The following is a 19732-nucleotide window of genomic DNA, read 5'->3' on the forward strand; positions in this document are numbered from 1 at the left end:
GAAGTGACATCAACACTGATCACACTGTGAAGTGACATCAACACTGATCACACAGTGAAGTGACATCAACACTGTGAAGTGACATCAACACTGATCACACTGTGAAGTAGCATCAACACTGATCACACAGTGAAGTGACATCAACACTGTGAAGTGACATCAACACTGATCACACTGTGAAGTGACATCAACACTGATCACACTGTGAAGTGACATCAACACTGTGAAGTGACATCAACACTGATCACACTGTGAAGTGACATCAACACTGATCACACTGTGAAGTGACATCAACACTGATCACACTGTGAAGTAGCATCAACACTGATCACACAGTGAAGTGACATCAACACTGTGAAGTGACATCAACACTGATCACACTGTGAAGTGACATCAACACTGATCACACAGTGAAGTGGCATCAACACTGTGAAGTGACATCAACACTGATCACACTGTGAAGTGACATCAACACTGATCACACTGTGAAGTGACATCAACACTGATCACACAGTGAAGTGACATCAACACTGATCACACTGTGAAGTGACATCAACACTGATCACATAGTGAAGTGACATCAACACTGATCACACTGTGAAGTGACATCAACACTGATCACACAGTGAAGTGACATCAACACTGTGAAGTGACATCAACACTGATCACACTGTGAAGTGACATCAACACTGATCACACAGTGAAGTGACATCAACACTGATCACACAGTGAAGTGACATCAACACTGATCACACTGTGAAGTGACATCAACACTGATCACACTGTGAAGTAGCATCAACACTGATCACACAGTGAAGTGACATCAACACTGATCACACTGTGAAGTGACATCAACACTGATCACACAGTGAAGTGACATCAACACTGATCACACTGTGAAGTGACATCAACACTGTGAAGTGACATCAAAACTGATCACACTGTGAAGTGACATCAACACTGATCACACTGTGAAGTAACATCAACACTGATCACACAGTGAAGTGACATCAACACTGTGAAGTGACATCAACACTGATCACACTGTGAAGTGACATCAACACTGATCACACTGTGAAGTGACATCAACACTGTGAAGTGACATCAACACTGATCACACTGTGAAGTGACATCAACACTGATCACACAGTGAAGTGACATCAACACTGATCACACTGTGAAGTGACATCAACACTGATCACACAGTGAAGTGACATCAACACTGTGAAGTGACATCAACACTGATCACACAGTGAAGTGACATCAACACTGATCACACAGTGAAGTGGCATCAACACTGTGAAGTGACATCAACACTGATCACACTGTGAAGTGACATCAACACTGATCACACAGTGAAGTTACATCAACACTGATCACACTGTGAAGTGACATCAACACTGTGAAGTGACATCAACAGTGATCACACAGTGAAGTGACATCAACACTGTGAAGTGACATCAACACTGATCACACTGTGAAGTGACATCAACACTGATCACACTGTGAAGTGACATCAACACTGTGACACTGTGAAGTGACATCAACACTGTGAAGTGACATCAACACTGTGAAGTGACATCAACACTGATCACACAGTGAAGTGACATCAACACTGATCACACAGTGAAGTGACATCAACACTGATCACACAGTGAAGTGATATCGACTCCTTGACGTGCACGTGTGTCTCTGGAGAGGTGGTGCCCAGAATTTCAGACCGACGGCAGTTTTCCCTGTGGAATGACGGAGCTGAGACAGCGTTGGATGAGCCCGGGGGGCTGACTATGTGAGAGGGACTCGGAAAGGATGGCGTGGGAGTAATGCTATCCGCACTGTGCGGGACGTGGGGCAGCAAAGAAAAACACCCAGAAAAACAACACCTGACCAAACATTCCAGTTCGCTGTATCTCTGTTGCCAAGCTGACACCATACTTTCTTTTTGACAAAGTATTCATACAAATGCAATGTAATGCCATATAGTGTAATGCCTTACCATGTCACACACATATATAAAATAGATATGCATGTGCGTGTGTGAGCGCGTAAGTCCGTATGTCTGTACGCATATTTGGACGAATGGCTGGGTGAACTTACCAGCAGGTGTATGGATAGCCGTATGATTGGATTTACATGTGTATACTGTTCTGTTTTGTTAAGTTGAAAAGGAAGTTTAGTAAACCATAATCGTCCAGTACAGTTCTGTAATGACGTCGACAGACTAGAATGGCTCTTCGTGGAATCATCAATCGACATTGCCATACAGTTTTGATCATGACCATCAAAAGAAAAAAATGGAGAAAAAAATCATTAACGACGAGTCCCTTTAGCTTACTACCTACACCTGCAACCCAACTCGTTCACTCGTTTGAATGACTGGGCTGTTAGTGTCTGATCGCTTTTAATCCCGCTGTTTGGGCAGCCATATAGCTGCTTCAGGGATGTGCATACTGAGTACGTTCTTGTTTCCATAACCCACCGAACTCTGCATGCATTACATGATCTTTAACTTGCGCGTTAGATCTTCTGCATGCTTTCACAAAAGAAGGGGGGGGGGGAGAGAGAGAGAGAGAGAGGGGGGGGGGGGTCAGGGCCTAACATGCCTACACATTCAGCTGAAATTGAAAATCGGGAAAAAAAATTCTCTTCTGTAACATAATTGGCGCCCCAACCGGGATTCGAAAGCAGGTCCCTCAGATTGAAGGTCCAACGCTATAAACCATTGGGCTGCAGGGATGTGGTCTTCACTCCCCCAGGGGCACGCTCACACAGTCTGACTCCACTACACAGCGATCACTGTTCTCAGCGTGGGGTAGCACGTGCATCTCGTGCAAGGTGGAGAGGAGCAGACAAGGCGCTGTTGAGGTACAATTAAGTGTCATGGTGCGGCGTATCCTCTGGTGAGTGACCTCCTGGTGAGCAACAATTGATGGGTTTTCTAATGTTTGGACGGACTGTGCTAAAGCAGAAGTTGACTGGTTGGGGTCTGTGTGGGAAGGAGTGATGAAGCATGGCACGTCGGGACATGGAGAGGATCAACTGAAAGTAGGAACAGCAGGGCAGTGAGAGAGAGAGAGAGAGAGAGAGAGAGAGAGAGAGAGAGAGAGAGAGAGAGAGAGAGAGAGAGAGAGAGAGAGAGAGAGAGAGAGAGAGAGGAGGGGAGGGAGGATTCGGAATCGGATTCGAATTCGGAATGGTTTAATGTACTTTGGCCATAGGCACACACACACACACACACACACACACACACACACACACACACACACACACATATATATATATATATATATATATATATATATATGCACATCTCTCGCTCACACATCCCCCTGCCCTTCCCCCCATCCCCCTATCCTCACATCCCTATACGATTATACAATGAGAGAGACGGGGAGAGAGAGACAGAGATGGACAGACAGACAGACAGAGACAAAGAAAGACAGACACACACATCCATGCAAACACACACACACACACACACACACACACACACACACACACACACACAGACAAAAGAGAGAAATAGAGACAGACAGAGAGTTCAGTACTCAGAACTAGAAATGTTCTTTATCAAGGATCGAAATTTGGGGCATGACACATTCTTCAAGAATGTCCAAGCTAATCTGCACCCTTTACAACAACACACACATGCATTTTGATTTGATTTTTTTCGGGGCTTGGAGGGCTACAGATCACGAATAAACATCCGCAAACTACGACTCATAATTATGTGCAAAGCGAAAGGTATCATTGGTCTGAACAATAATTCAGTTGCAGAATATTCTTCTTGGGGTGCTGAACAAAACCACTAACTCTCTAATATCGAACAAATCCAGTCATGGGCAACGGGACTCCAAGACAACAACTAAAGCAAAAAATATGTATTTAACGATAAAGCGGATGCACCATATTCAACCATAAGACACTTGATGAAAGGAGGGTGCCACAGCCTAATTCCCAAACCACCAACAAGCCAGTGGTCGTGACAAACAAATACAAAACAAAAACCAAATCGTGAAGCAATGCCATCAGTGGAAACAGGGACGTCACATGAAGGCGACAAGCTGAGAACAGACAGAATCGGGTGGACCCCTTTCTAAGGGTATGTATGGTGGTCAGTCCTGTCCAATTATCACCAGAACAGCAGTGGAGACATCTGTTGTCATGACTGTCTGGGCTAAAATTGGCTTCTAGTGAAGGGTGTCTAAGAGGGTTTTAGGACAGTCGGCAATAGGATGGTTCCCCTCAAGGCTACAGCACGAAGAGTCAGCGCAATCTTACCTCCTAATTTCAGAGTCAGAGTTGTAAATGACTTTCTACTGCAGTCGAGAAGCTATTCATCATACAGTATCTGTATCAGTAGCTCAAGGAGGCGTCACTGCGTTCGGTCAAATCCATATACGCTACACCACATCTGCCAAGCAGAAGCCTGACCAGCAGCGTGACCCAGCGCGCTTAGCCAGGCCTTGAGAAAAATATTATTATTATTATTATTATTGATCACACAGCTCTCCCTCTGCTGTTGGCCCAACTGTACGCTGATGTCAATCTGTGATATAATCCAAGTGTGGGCCCACCCACCTAAAGTGTCCAACTGTAAGCTGATGTCAATCTGTGATATAATCCAAGTGTTGGGCCCACCCACCAAAAGTGCTCTCACTCAACACGCTTCTGCCCACACGTTCGTAGTAACTGTGTAAGTGCCAGCTTGTTGGTGTTTTTCGTTTTACTTGCTGGTTGTCTGTTTGTTTGGTGTGTTTTATCCGCCTTGTTGAAGCAGCGAATGAAGGGCGGAACAGCCGAGTGGTTAGAGCGTTGGACTTTCAATATATGAGGTATGGGTTCAATCCCTGTATCGGCGCCTGCTGGGTTAAGGCTGGGAATTGTTTAGTGAACTTATTTTCGAAGTCGTTAATAGATAGGCAGACCTGCTAGTGCTTAATCCCCTTCTTGTGCAGACGCGTGCCAAAGGTTGAAATATGCTAAATCGTGTCCCTTTCGGAACAAGAAACAAGCCCAGCATGAACATCTCCCAAAACGCAGCATGACTGCCTAATTATTAGCGGGGTAGAAACAGTCACACGCATAAACAGAACAAAAAACAATTCCTACATACGAGTAAACGTGGGAGTTGCAGTCCACGAATGCAGAGGGGAACAAAAGAAGGAGCGAATACTGACTTGGCTTTCAACAGGCAAGTTCCCGTCTCCTGTTCTTCCCTCTCCTGGTATGTGTAAGAACATGATCCCTGATATTTAGGAGCGGCTTTGTCTATTTTCGTGTCTTTCTCTTGCTGGCGTTGCCTCTGTTCATTTTTCTTTCACGTTTTGTCTGAATTGTTCTATGTCTGTCTGTGTATGTATGTCTGTATGTTTCTCTTTTCTCTCTCTCTCTCTCTCTTCAGTTTAGTGTGTGTGAGTGTGTGAGTATGAGTGTGTGTGTGTGTGTGTGTGTGTGTGTGTCTGTGTCTGTGTCTGTGTCTGTGTGTCTGGAGAGAGAGACAGACAGACAGACAGACAGAGACAGAGAGAGGTACATGTGTCTTCTTCTCTCCGCACTCTGGACAAGGAATATTACTGACGGAAATGACAGTGAGTGCGAGTGGAAGAGGGGGACGGGAAAGGTGACAAGAAGATGAGAGTAGAGAAGTGAGAGTGCAGGGAGATGATTACGGCTTCAAAAGGGGAGAGAGAGAGAGAGAGAGAGAGAGAGAGAGAGAGAGAGCCATCAGGTACAATGAAAACAGCAGAGCAATGGACGTAGCCTCACCCAACAACACACAAACTTTTCCCCAGAGTACATTGTCCCTTTGTTGACGCCATGAGCAATGACTTCACACAAACTGACCGAGGTCCTTAAAGTAATGACGCTGTCCACAGAGAAATCCACGACAACGGACGTTGCCCTCCCAGCAGCTGCCAGGCCCAGTGACGGTCCTGTCATGCCAGGAAAGAACGGGCTCTGAGGACCGGACCAGGGTTCTGTTGCTTTCATTAAAAGCGATGTCAGCAGCACTATGTTCGCTTTGCTTTAGCAGGTAAGATTTTTTGTTGGTGATGGTAGTGGTGGTGGAGGTGATGGAGGGCTCAACGCTCGGCTTTTATCAAAGATTGACACAAGCGTACAGTTGGGCCAACAGCAAAGTGAGCCGTATCATCATTGGTTTCTCCACTGCAATAGGAATTCATTTACAGCTCTAACCTTTTGTCGATGACTATGACTACCAAACCAGGAGTCACGTTTGTACTGGCTCTCAGTGTTGCAGCCTTGGAGGGCTTAGTTGGCCTTTGCCAACCATCCCAACGCTGACTGTCCTAAAACCCACTGGCCGAGAGAGTGGGGGTTTATCCTGGGCAAGACACTGTCACCTGAAATTCTAGCCAAGACAGTCGGGACAGCAGTTGCCTTCCCTGCTGTTCTGATGGTCATAGCTGGACACGGTTGACTATCACACACACACACACACACACACACACACACACACACACACACACACACACAACCACTACCAACACCATTACCACCATGTATGTGTATATATGGTGTTGGTGGTAGTGTGTGTGTGTGTGTGTGTGTGTGTGTGTGTGGTGTATTCAGTATCAGTAGCTCAAGGTGTGTTCAGTGAGTGCGTACGTGTGACAACTTGTTGTTTATCTATTCGTTTACTTATTCATCTTTTTTTCTGTATTTATCTGCTTATCTTTTCTTTTTCAGTTGATTCATTTCCATTCACTCATTCATTCACGCCTCTTCCCCATCCTTTCTTTCTTTCGTTCATTCTTTCTTTATGCTTTATCTAGTTCGAGGTCAAGATTCATACGCTGTGCTGCTTCAATCTTTGTTTCCAAAGTTACGAAACTGCTTCTATGTTTGTGAGAGGGTCTTAAATAAAGTAGCCAAACAAACAAACACATACACAAAAATAAACGGAACTTGACGTAAGCGATCAATCGGGCAAACTCCCTCGCATTGGAAGGAACTGTACTTCCTTGAGGCAATGATCGTCTGGTTAATACAGACAAAAGGTTAAAAGCCTTCTGGTGTTCCTTTTTTTCTTGTTTTCGTTTCTTTGCTGGGTTTTTTTCTTTATTTATTTATTAATTTTATTATTCATTTGTTTATTTATTCAATTTTTAAACAACTTATTTATCTCTCTATTCGTTTATTCATTTACTTATTTATTTATCTATTTATTTATTTACCTGTTTATTTGTTTGGTTTTTATTTATTCATCTATGTATCTGTCTATTAGTTTATTTGTTTATCAATATATTTATCTAATCACTGTACACTGATGTATCATTTGCATCAGTTCAAACCCAGCCTCCTTCTCTCTTGGTTAACCCCTACCCCACCCCAACCCCTTCACACACACACACACACACACAAACACACGCACACACACACACACACACACACACACACACACACACACACACACACACACACACACACACACACACACACACACACACACACACACACACACACACACACACGCCGCTCCCTTTCTTGTCCATCTCCCTCCGACGCCTGGCCTCCAAAGGTTTTGGGGTTTTTTCCCTGGGGGGCGGGTAGGAAGGGGGGGTGGGGGTGGGGGCTGTAATACGATTTGATCATGATGTCGCTTACAGTTTTCTTCTCCTTGTTGTTGTTTACTTGTTTTCCTTTTTCTTTTTCTTTTTTTCTTTTTTTTTTCTTCTTGTTTTTTTTCTTGATTGTTTTTGTCTCCGCTTTTTTGCTTGTTTTTGTCTGCTTTTGTATTGCCTTACGTTTAAAAGAAACAGACAGACTGAGAGGGAGAGAAAGAGACAGAGACAGAGAGAGTCAGAGACAAACAGAGAGAGACAGAGACAGGCAGAGAAAACGAAAGAAAGAAAGAAAGGTAAACATGAACGAAAAACAAAAAAGCAAGAATATTGTGTTTTTGTGCGTTAAATGACTTTGCATTGATGTTGTTAAAGAATTAATTCAAGCAAAAACCAGCTGCAACAACAAAAACAACAAAACACAAGAAAAGATAAAGTAATGTTGGATAAAAAAAAAAAAAAAAAAAACCCAACAGCAGCAATAACAACACAAAAACACAAGCAAAGAGACTATATTTTTTGGCGAAAAAAGTAACTTCTTCATCATCTTCGTTCGTGGGCTGCAACTACCACGTTCACTCGTATGTACACGGGTGCGCTTATACGTGTATGACCGTTTCTAACCAGCCATATAGGCAGCCATACTCCGTTTTCGCGAGTGTGCATGCTGGGTATGTTTTTGTTTCTATAACCCACCGAGCGCTGACATGGATTACAGGATCTTTAACGTGCGTATTAATATTGATCTTCTGCTTCCGTATACACACGAACGGGGTTCAGGCACAATCGGGTGTGCACATAATTATGTTGACCTGGGAGATCGGAAAAATCCCCACCCTTTACCCACCAGGCGCCGTTACCGAGATTTCGAACCCGGGACCCTCAAATTGAAAGTCCAACGCTTTAACCACTCGGCTATTGCGCCCGTAGTATAAAAAAAAGAAGAAAAAAAAGTAACAACATTCGTAGCAGCATGAAGAAGACATGAATCCGGGTGGTGATTGGGATTTAGGGCTCTGGATGGGGGAGAGGGGTGGTCAGCAGGAGCGAGGAAAACTCCAAACACACACACACACACACACACACACACACACATATAAACGCACGCACGCACGCACGCATACACACACACACACACACACACACACAAACAAACAAACAAACACACACACACGCATATACACACACACACACTTACACACGCACACGCACACACTACACACACACACACACACACACACACACATACACGCACACGAGCGCGCGTGCACACACACACACACACACACACACACACACACACACACACGCACACACACACGCACACACGCAAGCAAGTACACAGACACACACACACACACACACACACACACACACACACAAGCGCTACTCTGGTAACATCAGCCATTTTCGGCACCTCTTTGTGAAAGTGTTTCCATAACTTGAACCACTTTGCCCAGGCAAGTGACATTAACTTCACATCGACGGCCACCTAAGCTCTCTCTCTCTTCCCAGTAACGCTTTGCGATAATGCATCGTTCTCCCCACCCCACCCCCACATCCCTCCTCTGTCTGTCTGTCTCTGTCTTTCTCTCTCTCCCTCTCTCTCCCTCTCCCCCCTGCTCTCTCTCTCTCTCCCTCTCTCTCCCTCTCCCCCTGCTCTCTCTCCCTCTCCCCCTGCTCTCTCTCTCTCTCTCTCTCTCTCTCCCTCTTTCTCCCTCTCCCCCCTGCTCTCTCTCTCTCCCTCTCTCTCCCTCCCTCTTCCCCCCCCCCCTCTCTCTCTGTCACTATCGGAGCTCTTCCTTTCTCTGTCTGTCTTTCTGACTGTGTGTCTGACTGTCTGACTGTGTCTATCGATCAATCTCTCTTGATAAAATGCGCATCTCTCGGATAGGTATGCCTTATTGCGAACAGCGTGTACTTGATGTACCGCCCCACTTGGAAGCTTTATCACCACACACAATAAAATTATTCACAATTTAATGTCTGCTTATACCTCATTCTGATACCTTAATGAAAGTCCATTTTCAAGATTTAGTCAAACACCAATCAGATTTAGTCAAACACCAATCACTTTCGGCTATTTCCGCACTCTTTCTGTTTTTAGTGCAGTTGATATTTAATGTCAGCGTGTGTGTGTGTGTCTGTGTGAGTGTTTGTGTCTGTGTGTCTGTAAGGGAGGGACATCTCTCTCTCTCTCTCTCTCTCTCTCTCTCTCTATATATATATATATATATATATATATATATATATATGTGTGTGTGTGTGTGTGTGTGTATGTGTGTTCTATGAAATGCATTTTGTTTTACTCTAAGCCTTATTTATATCATAGCTTTTATAATCTGATTCATCTCTTAAGTTTGCTTTTTCATTCATATGAACACACTGGATGTTTTCCATTGTCAGATAGCGGTTGATGTGTTTTTTTAAGGCATGTTTATAGTCAACTGGATGATGTAAGGCGCTTTGAGCAGCATTGGTGCTGGATATCGCGCCATAGAAAAACTATGTATTATTATTATTATCATTATTATCATCATATTCGCGCACCACTGCCGACTACGTTCACATACGTGCTGTCACAATCCTAAAATCAAGGGAAGCAAGAAGAGAGACTTGAACATTGACCAGCTTAAAATAGCTGATTTGATTGGATGTGTTGAATGAATTGTAAATTACGAGTGCCAGGAGAATTTAAGAAAGCATGTCTGTGACCGATCAGAATGTGTTTAGACAGGAATCTTTCAAAATAATGTTGTTTGCAGTTTGCACCATAGGATATTTTGACGTCAATTTGCGAACAGTTATTGAGCACTCTCTAAAGGGTTTGTTTGTGTGTGGTGTGGGGTGAGTGTGTTTAAATGTATGTGTGTGTGTGTGTGTGTGTGTGTGTGTGTGTGTGTGTGTGTGTGTGTGTGCGTGCGTGCGTGCGTGCGTGTGTGTGTGTGATGAAAAGCAACAATACAACAGTCTGGTGCGATGTTCCAATAATAGGTTATGTCTAATGAGTTAAAGACCTGCTTCTGTTTTTATTGTTCACATGTACTCAAACCCATCGATCGCAATCAGACGTGCCCGTTTGCATTTACCCACAGGCACCCCTGCTATTTCAAACGTTGAAAAAATGTTCAAAAACAGTAGACAATGTTTCCTGGAGCGACCAATGGGAGAAAGCCTTCAAAAACAGAAGAGCATTGTTTGACGACCATACAGCCTTTCATGTGTACACTACACACGTAGAGCAGATCGCTTCGGCTGGACCGTTCGTAACTAGGGCCACCTACCTCACAATATACCTATCAATCGATCTCTTTCCCTCCCCCCCCCCCCCCTCTCTCTCTCTCTCTCTCTCTTTCTCTTGCTCTCGCTGTGTAGGTTATTAGGTCGGTCAGTCTGTCTGTCTCGTGTGTGTGTGTGTGTGTGTGTGTGTGTGTGTGTGTGTGTGTGTGTGTGTGTGTGTGTGTGTGAGGTGTTGTTGCTGTTGCTGTTGTTGTTATTGTTAATGATGATGATGATGATATGGATGTTTGTATAGATCCCATCCACGGTCAGATACACACACACACACACACACACACACACACACACGCACGCACGCACGCACGCACGCACGCACGCACACACACACAGACGCGCGCGCACGCACACACACACACACACACACACACACACACACACACACACACACACACACACACACACACACACACACAAACACAGACGTTTGTATTTGTATTTTCTGTTTATCACAACAGATTTCTCTGTGTGAAATTTGGGCTGCTCTCCCCAGGGAGAGCGCGTCGCTATAGTGCAGCTTCAGCCATTTTTTTCCGGCATGCAGTTTTATTTGTTTTTCCTATCGAAGTTGATTTTTCTACAGAATTTTGCCAGGAACAACCCTTTTGTTGCCGTGGCTTCTTTTACGTGCGCTAAGTGCATGCTGCACACGGGACCTCGGTTTATCGTCTCACCCGAATGACTAGCGTCCAGACCACCACTCAAGGTCTAGTGGAGGGGGAGAAAATATCGGCGGCTGAGCCGTGATTCGAACCAGCGCGCTCAGATTCTCTGGCTTCCTAGGCGGACGCGTTACCTCTAGGCCATCACTCATCATCCACATGTAACCCTTTCAAGTGTTTCACCGGATTTTTTCTTTCTTTTTACCTCGTGATGTTGGCAGCCATAAGCCGTGTTCGGGCAGGAGGGGAGTGGTGTTCATGCTGAGTATTTCTTGTTTCCATGACCCCCCCCCCCACCCCGTCCCCCCACCCCCTCCTCCCCGAACGCTGACATGGATTACATGATCTCTGCCTTGCGTATTTTGATATTCAGTATGCGCATACACACGAAGGGAACACAGTCACTTGTAGGGTCTACACATACGTTGCCAGCCTGGGAGACGAGAGAGAAAAAAAATCCACCTTTAATTAATAAAATAACCAACCTGCCTGCTGTGCCGAGATCAGATATCAAAGTCGGATGAGAATGCAACGCTCTGCTCATTAAAAAAAAAAAAAAAAGTTGGCCACCGCACAATTCCTCCCCTCCCACCCCCCAACCACCCCCCACACCCTCTCTCTATTGTTTCCCAGCTTTCTCCTGTCCAGCTCTTTACACCACCCTGTTTTCTCGTCGTTATGAGAAAAAAAATTATATATATATAAAATGCTGCCACACGTCGATCTGAAATCGTCTTGCCTATCTATCTATGTATCTATCCCAGCTACCTATCCATCCGTGAAATTATTTTTTGTTGTTTATGAATGGGGCAGAGAGAGAGAAAGACAGGGAGAGAAAGGGAGAGACTCAGAAAGGGGGGTGGGGGAGGGGGGTGCGAGGGAGAGAGAGAGAGAGAGAGAGAGAGAGAGAGAGGAAGACAGGGAGAGAAAGAGACTCAGAAAGGGGGGTGGGGGAGGGGGGTGCGAGAGAGAGAGAGAGAGCGGGTGTGAGAGAGAGAGAGAGGAAGACAGGGAGAGAAAGAGAGAGGGGAAGAAAGAAAGAAAAAAGAGAGAGGGTGAGAGAGAGGGGGGGAAGAAAGAAAGATAAAAAAGACAGAGAGGTGAAGAAAGAAAGAAAGAGAGAGAGAGGAAGAAAGAAAGAAAAAAAGAGAGTGTGTGTGTGAATGAGAGAGAGAGAGAGGGAGAGGGTGAGACAGAGAGAGAGAGTGAGAGAGAGAGGGGGAGAGGGAGAGAGGGGGGAGAGAGAGAGAGGGGGGAGAGAGAGAGGGGAGAGAGAGAGAGAGAGACAGTGAGAGAGTCTACCGCAGGAAGGAAGGAACTTTGGGGAAGAGAAAAAAAGTGAAAGAGAGAGACAGACATATAGATGGATTGATTGATATGGATACTTGTATAGTGCCAATCCTCGGTCGGAGACCAAGCTCTAAGCGCTGTACAAACACGGCGTCATTTCCACAACAAACTGCACACCTGGGTAGAGCCGACTGACGGCTGCCATTAGGCGCTCATCATTCGTTTCCTGTGTCATTCAATCAGATTTCAGGCACGCACATATACACACTCAGACAAACATGTAACATTTTACGTGTATGACCGGTTTTATGTTGTTGTTGTTTGTTTGTTTGTTTGTTTGTTTTGTTTTTGTTTTGTTTTTTGGTGTTTTTTGTTGTTGTTTATTTACCCCGCCATTTGACAGCCATACTCCGTTTTCGGGGGTGTGCTTGCTGGGTGTGTTCTTGTTTCCATAACCCACCAAACGCTGACATGGACTCCGGGATCTTTAACGTGCGTATTTGATCTTCTGCTTACGTATACACGTGAAGGGAGTTCAGGCACTAGCAGGTCTGCACATATGTTGACCTGGGAGATCGGAAAAATCTCCACCCTTTTACCCACCCGGCGCCGTCATCGAGATTCGAACCTGGGACCCTCAGATTGAAAGTCCATTCGGCTGTTGACAGACATAGACAGACACAGACACTACTACTAGGGCACGGACAGGAGTCAGGAAAAGAGAGTGAGAGAGACGATGAGACAGGGAGACAGGCGGGCAGGCAGATACAGTTACAAACAGACAAATTGTAAACGGGTGACAAATGAGAGAGAAAATCTTCAGACAAAACTAATCTTTCTCCCATCTCCCTCCCTCCTTCTTTCTTTCATCTATTTCTCTCCCCTTCTTTGTGTGTGTGTGTTTGTGTGTGTGTGTGTGTGTGTGTGTGTGTGTGTGTGTGTGTGTGTGTGTGTGTGTGTGTGTGTGTGTGTGTGTGTGTGTGTGTGTGTGTGTGTGTGTGTGTGTGTGTGTGTACGCGAGAGCGACTTTTCAATATTGATTGTCTTCTTCTTCTTCTTCTGTGTTCGTGGGCTGGGTCTCCCCCGTTCGCTCCTTTATACACCAATGGGTTTCTACATGTATGGCCGTTTTGACCCCCGCCATGTAGGCAGCCATACTCCGTAATCAGCCATCCCCTCCTCCTCTTCTCAGTTCCTCCTCTCTCTCACAGTCGTCCCCATCTCTCTCTCTCTCTCTCCCCCCCCTCTCTCTCTCTCTCTCTCTCTCTCTCTCTCCCCCTCTCTCTCTCTCTCTCCTTTCATTCCCCTTTCTCTTCCTCCCTCCCTCTCTCTCTGTTTCTTAAGATCCTCTTTCTCTCTCCTCTCTCTCTCTCCCTCTCTGCCCCCTCTCTCTCCCCCCTCTCTCTTTCCTCTCTTCTCTCTCTTCTTCGTTCTCTCAGTGTATCCCAGCCCCCGAATCACTCTATCTGATGATGAATATCACAGTGCCTTTCTAACATCATCTCCGACACATCAAATGGGACGGGGAATGAAGCAGACATCGTGTTCACAGCAGCTGTGGCATGGCTCTGACTGCCGCTGATGAAAGACTTTACCACCTTGTACCAAAAACAAACAACTGTATTTAACAGGAACGCACGTGCATACACACAAATACACACTAATATACACCGGCACACACGCGCGCGCGCACACATATACATAAGCTCTCTCTCTCTCTCTCTCTCTCTCTCTCTCTCTCTCTCTCCGTCACACACACACACACACACACATACATACATACATACATACATACATACACACACACACACAAAACTATGCTCCCTCTCCACACTCACATACACACGCAGATTTTTTTTTTTTTTTTTTTTTTAACATTCCCGTCGGAACCACTATGCCAGACAAGGTTCCTGTCGACGTCCATGAAACAGACAAACCCACATACATGTGGAGTGGTACCCTACAGGTAACGTGTCCGCCTAGGAAGCGAGAGAACCTGAGCGCGCTAGCTCGAATCACACCGGCAGTCGCCAGTATTTTCTCCCCCTCCATTAGACCGTGAGTGGTGGTCTGGACGCTAGTCATTCGGATGAGACAATAAACCGAGGTCCCGTGTGCAGCATGCATTTAGCGCACGTAAAAGAACCCACAACAACAAAAGGGTTGTCCCTGGCAAAATTCTGTGAAAAAACTAAATCCACTTCGATTGGAAAACAAATAAAATTGCATGCAAAAAAAAAAGAAAAAAGAAAAAGAAATCCCCAAAAATGGGTGGCGCTTTCAGTGCAGAGACACGCTCTCCCTGGGGAGAACAGCCCGAATTTCACACAGAGAAATCTGTTGTGACAAAAAAGAAAGAGTAATATAATACAATAATACAATACATTCACCTACCTATACACCCACCCCCCCATCCCTCCACACCCACACACTCACAACACAACACAACACACGCACACTCTCTAACACACATACTCTCTCTCTCTCACTCTCTCTCTCACACACACACACACACACACACACACACACACACTTCCCTCACCTTCCTCTACCTCCAGCTTGTGGCAGCGTCCGTTGCAGTACTCCCACAGGCCCTGGGAACCCTGGCTGGGCGTGGCGTAGAACCAGTACGGGGTGGAGAACCCCACGATGTACAGGAGGAAGCCCGCGTACAGGCCCAGAACCCCCAGCTTGTACACCACCCGGCGAGCTTTCCACAGGGCCATGGCAACCACAGCACACCACCACCACCACACCACCACCACCACAACCCACAGGACTGCTGCAGTAACTATTGACGGGTGTTTGACGAGACCGGCGTGGACAGAGAGTCGTGTTTTGTCGTTGTTGATGAACTTTTCTCTCTCTGTTCCGTGTTCACCAACTGAGTAGTGATCAGGGTTCCAGTGGTGCCAGCTGCATTGCTTGGTTCTAACTTTTTGACAGTTACACGTGATTAAATGCCTACGTTGACCGAACTTGGCCACTGGTCAGTTCCATACTACACACAGTAAGTAGCGGGTTACAACCGTACAAGGCTCAGGTCTTGTTCCGGCCAGGACGTGTGATGTAATTGTTTTTGGGCAAGGCGGTTTTTCTCCGAATTTTTATTCTATTTTACTATTATTTTTTAAATTTTTTCTTTTCTTTTCCTTTCCTTTTATTAACACCACCCAGCAGTGGATGGGTTGGTTGCCTGGCTTCGGTTGAGGAATGGGTTAATTGATGAAACGAAAGCGGAAGGAAGTGGAAGATCGGATTGTATCCCTTTGCACTCCTATGCCCAGCTCTGGACAGTGTGTGTGTGTGTGTGTGTGTGTGTGTGTGTGTGTGTGTGTGTGTGTGTGTGTGGTTTTTAATAATGAATTCACTGCTTTTCTCAAGGCCTGACTAAGCGCGTTGGGTTACGCTCCTGGTCAGGCAGATATCTGCTTGACAGATGTGGTGTAGTGTATATGGATTTGTCCGAACGCATTGACGCCTCCTTGAGCTACTGACACTGATACTGATACTGACAGTGACACTGATACTGACACTGACAGTGACTGATACTGATGGCTGCAGATCGTGCTGTGGGATCCTTGAAGCTTTGTTATCAACTTGAAACCGTTTGATAGTTCTGGTTTGGTTTGGGTCGTTTGGTTTCTTCTGTCTAGGGCGGTGTTGTGTTGTTGATGTTTCCTCAACTTGTTTGGAGACTAGGTGTGCTCTTGACGATTTAGGGGGCTGGGGGCGGGAGAGGGGGGAGGGGGACGGTGGGGGTCACTTCAAAGTGATGGTTTTGGAATGGTTTTGCTTCTGTTTTGTATGCTGATGTTTTCGTTGATTTTTGTTGTTTTTCAGCTTGTTTCAAGACTGCTGACGCTGGCCTATGTAGCGCCAATTTTCTTGTTGTTGGTATTGTTGCTGTTTGATGTTTTGGGTCTGGTTGCTGTTGCTGTTGCTTTTTTTTTTTTTTTTTTTTTTTTTGAGGACGATCTCTGCAGCACAAGGCGGTTGTTGTTGTTGTTGTTGTTGTTGTTGTTGTTATCACAGCTGTAACTAGTTTTCGCGGTGTTAGATGACGATCTCTGCAGCACAAGGTTTCAGTTTTGATGTCGGTCTTGTCTGGTCGTTTGTCTGATATGTCTTGATGACGATGTCACACAAGTCTTTGTTGCTGTCGTTTGGCTGCTTGTTGTTTATATATGTCCGCTAGTTATTTTTTGTTTTTCCACTTTTCTGAATATGCGACTTTTAAAGAATATTTCGCATGGATTTTTAAAGTCAGAGATTGCGTAAAAATAATGACGGTGTGTGTGCCCGATTATCTTGTTAACTGAAGGACGCAATGTGTATTAAAAGAGAAGAAAAAAAACTTCCAGTGTGGAGAATGTATTGTCTGGCTCTGAACACAAGGTTTCTAGTTCGTAGCGCATTTCTTGAGAACCCTTACAAATTTTTTTCTTGCAATTAAAATTCTGCGATAATGCGATTGCTAATCCTACTAAGACTTTTAAAATCCGTTGGGCATTTGATCGGAACTTTCACACTTGCCTAATGACTGGATTTTCTTCGCTGTAAAAAATGAGACTTTGGCGGGTTTGTTTTCCTTTTAATTCTGCTGACCGCTGTTTTTCATGACGAATTCGTTCTACGTGCGTGTAGTCTGTGCACGGTTCCACAAGCCCTGGTGTTCATTATTGTTCTGCATCTTTGAAGCTGTGCGTAGTGAAGGAGAGGTGAGTATGTTCGTGGTTAACAATCATCTGTCTTCTCTGTAGTTCCGGTGCCAGAGGAGAAGCTGATGGATAAACCAGACTGATGTAGGATCCATCCAGAGAACAAGAAAAGCACAAAACACAAGAGAACCACGAAAGACAGTTCCCTTTCCTTCACGAAACACGCAGCTCTGTTTCCATAGCGTGTCTGTACTATTTCACACAGATATCCATTCACCCTCTGTTGTGCCTTGATTACAAAAGGAAATGCTATATCCAAAGAAAATCGCGTGCTGCAAACAGCTGATTAAATACTTCAATCTTACCTTTCCTTAAAGAAGAAAGAAGAGAAAGCACTGTAGATATAGCTGTGTTCGTGCAGAGGACGTGTAGTCAGAATGAATGTCAGTTTCAAACGATCAGCGAAAAACAACAAGGCGACGAATCTTGTATGTAATTCACAATGATATCATGTTTCAATCTATGCACAGTGTGAGCAAGCCAAAGAAGCGCTGACACACACATACACCCACACAGACCAGGATACGGCACGAAGTAACATTGTATTATAGCAGAACTTCTGTTAGAGCCTTGTGAATGTATGGTGATTTGGGGAATCTTTGTCACTTTTGAATCGATCTCACTTCTAAATCTTTTCCACTTGGCCGCTGGGTGTGGCTGGACAATGTATTGAGGCTGACCAACACCAGACATGTACATGCAGATCTCAGATGGGCAGCACCAGGGCAAAGAGAGGCAGACCACAGGGTGTATAAAGGAGGACTGTGGAAGGGGAGATGAAAACAGCGCTGGAACGAAATCAGCTGACTGGCTCAAGACCGAAATGACTGGAGAAGATTTGTTGGCACCTCAGTCTCTCGCCGTAGCAATGAGGACTGAGCAAGCAAGTCAGTAATCTCTTTTTTCCTTTGGTGTACAGTTGACAGAAACCAGTTCTAGTTCACTTTGGTAACATCTTGTCTGATTTGAAGAAAAATATTTTTATAATGAATGTTACATTACTATCATAATTAAACTAGGGACGGCACTACTTTTCATTACTGTTAAAACAGCGATGTTGGGTAAGTACATGACTTCCACATGAGAGGCCGAACAGTGTGCTTTTCCAATGGGTTAAGAGTCCTCTCCTGCAAACACAGTGAATGCACATCAAAACAAGTCACTGTTTCCGTTTTCTGTGTGTGCGTGCGTGCGTGTGTGTGTGTGTGTGTGTGTGTACTGAACGTTTTCAATTTTACTTTTGAGCAAAATCGTTGAATAGATAAAATAGGCATGCCCAAGCAACTTAAAACATAAAACAAAATTTAAAAAAAAACAAAAAAAAAACAAACAAACAAACAAACAAACGAGGAAGATTTACTTACGGTCACACAAACCATGACACCCTCTTAAAACAAGTAGATCCAGTTACACGCGCACATACCACCTGACTTTAACTCACCAAGAAGATTAACTCAACCCAACGACCGCACAAACTGCAGCCCCCCTTTTAACACACAGCCGATTTCCTACAACTAACAAGACTGAACACATGGCGGAACTTTGAGGCGAATGGCGGAGATGGCATGTAAATAAATCTAATAGCTTCCAGCCGCTACAGACCGCTCTGTTCCCACTTGTCGTCATCAGAACATCCATCTACCTGGCCAGGCCAGCTCCGGCGTTCACGGCAAAAGACGAAGGACCAGTTTGCCTTCCCTTCCCAACACTGAACAACTCTCCGCTGAGGAAGTTACAGACCAACTTGGATTGAAGTGTTAACACGTTGCGTCACTCTGTCAGAAAGGAGAAAATGATCGCAGGAAGAAGAAATGAAACAACACACACACAATCATTAATGGCGTTGCCGTATAATATACCGGCTTTCTTTTCAGTTTGAATTGGGATTATTCTTTTTTCCCCTAGCCTCTCACGTCTGAAATCTGTGATGATGAAGACACTTTTATCACAGCATGTGTGTGTGTGTGTGTGTGTGTGTGTGTGTGTGAACATAAACGCAGCAGCAGTGTGGTATATATATAAACACAGCAGCAGTAAGAACTCTCCTCCTCCTCCTCCTCCTCCTCCTCCTCCTCCACGCGGTGTCTTCAGAACGATTGTATCATCATCGCCAGTGGCAACGTGGGTTTTTTGGGGTTTTTTTGTTTGTTTGTTTGGTTTTTTTAGATGTCAG

The 19732-nt window shown here is 45.0% G+C and overlaps 1 protein-coding gene across 2 annotated transcripts in view; it reads right to left on the bottom strand.

Annotated features, from left to right (window-relative positions):
• Positions 1 to 19520, bottom strand: part of LOC143290831 (uncharacterized) — a 145385-nt gene extending 125865 nt beyond the window's left edge. The window contains exons 1-2 of one of the 2 annotated variants that reach the window (XM_076600373.1): positions 18924 to 19520; positions 15381 to 15839 (exon numbers count right to left, since the gene is read on the bottom strand). In XM_076600373.1, the coding sequence (XP_076456488.1) occupies positions 15381 to 15564 (184 nt within the window). In that variant the 5' untranslated portion in view covers positions 15565 to 15839; positions 18924 to 19520. Of the gene's footprint in view, positions 1 to 15380; positions 16331 to 18923 lie in introns of those variants that run through there. The other variant, XM_076600364.1, reaches the window with a different exon arrangement.
• Positions 19521 to 19732: the final 212 nt, after the last annotated feature.

The sequence above is a fragment of the Babylonia areolata genome, chromosome 1, assembly GCF_041734735.1.
Source record: "Babylonia areolata isolate BAREFJ2019XMU chromosome 1, ASM4173473v1, whole genome shotgun sequence".
NCBI lineage: Eukaryota > Metazoa > Mollusca > Gastropoda > Neogastropoda > Buccinidae > Babylonia > Babylonia areolata.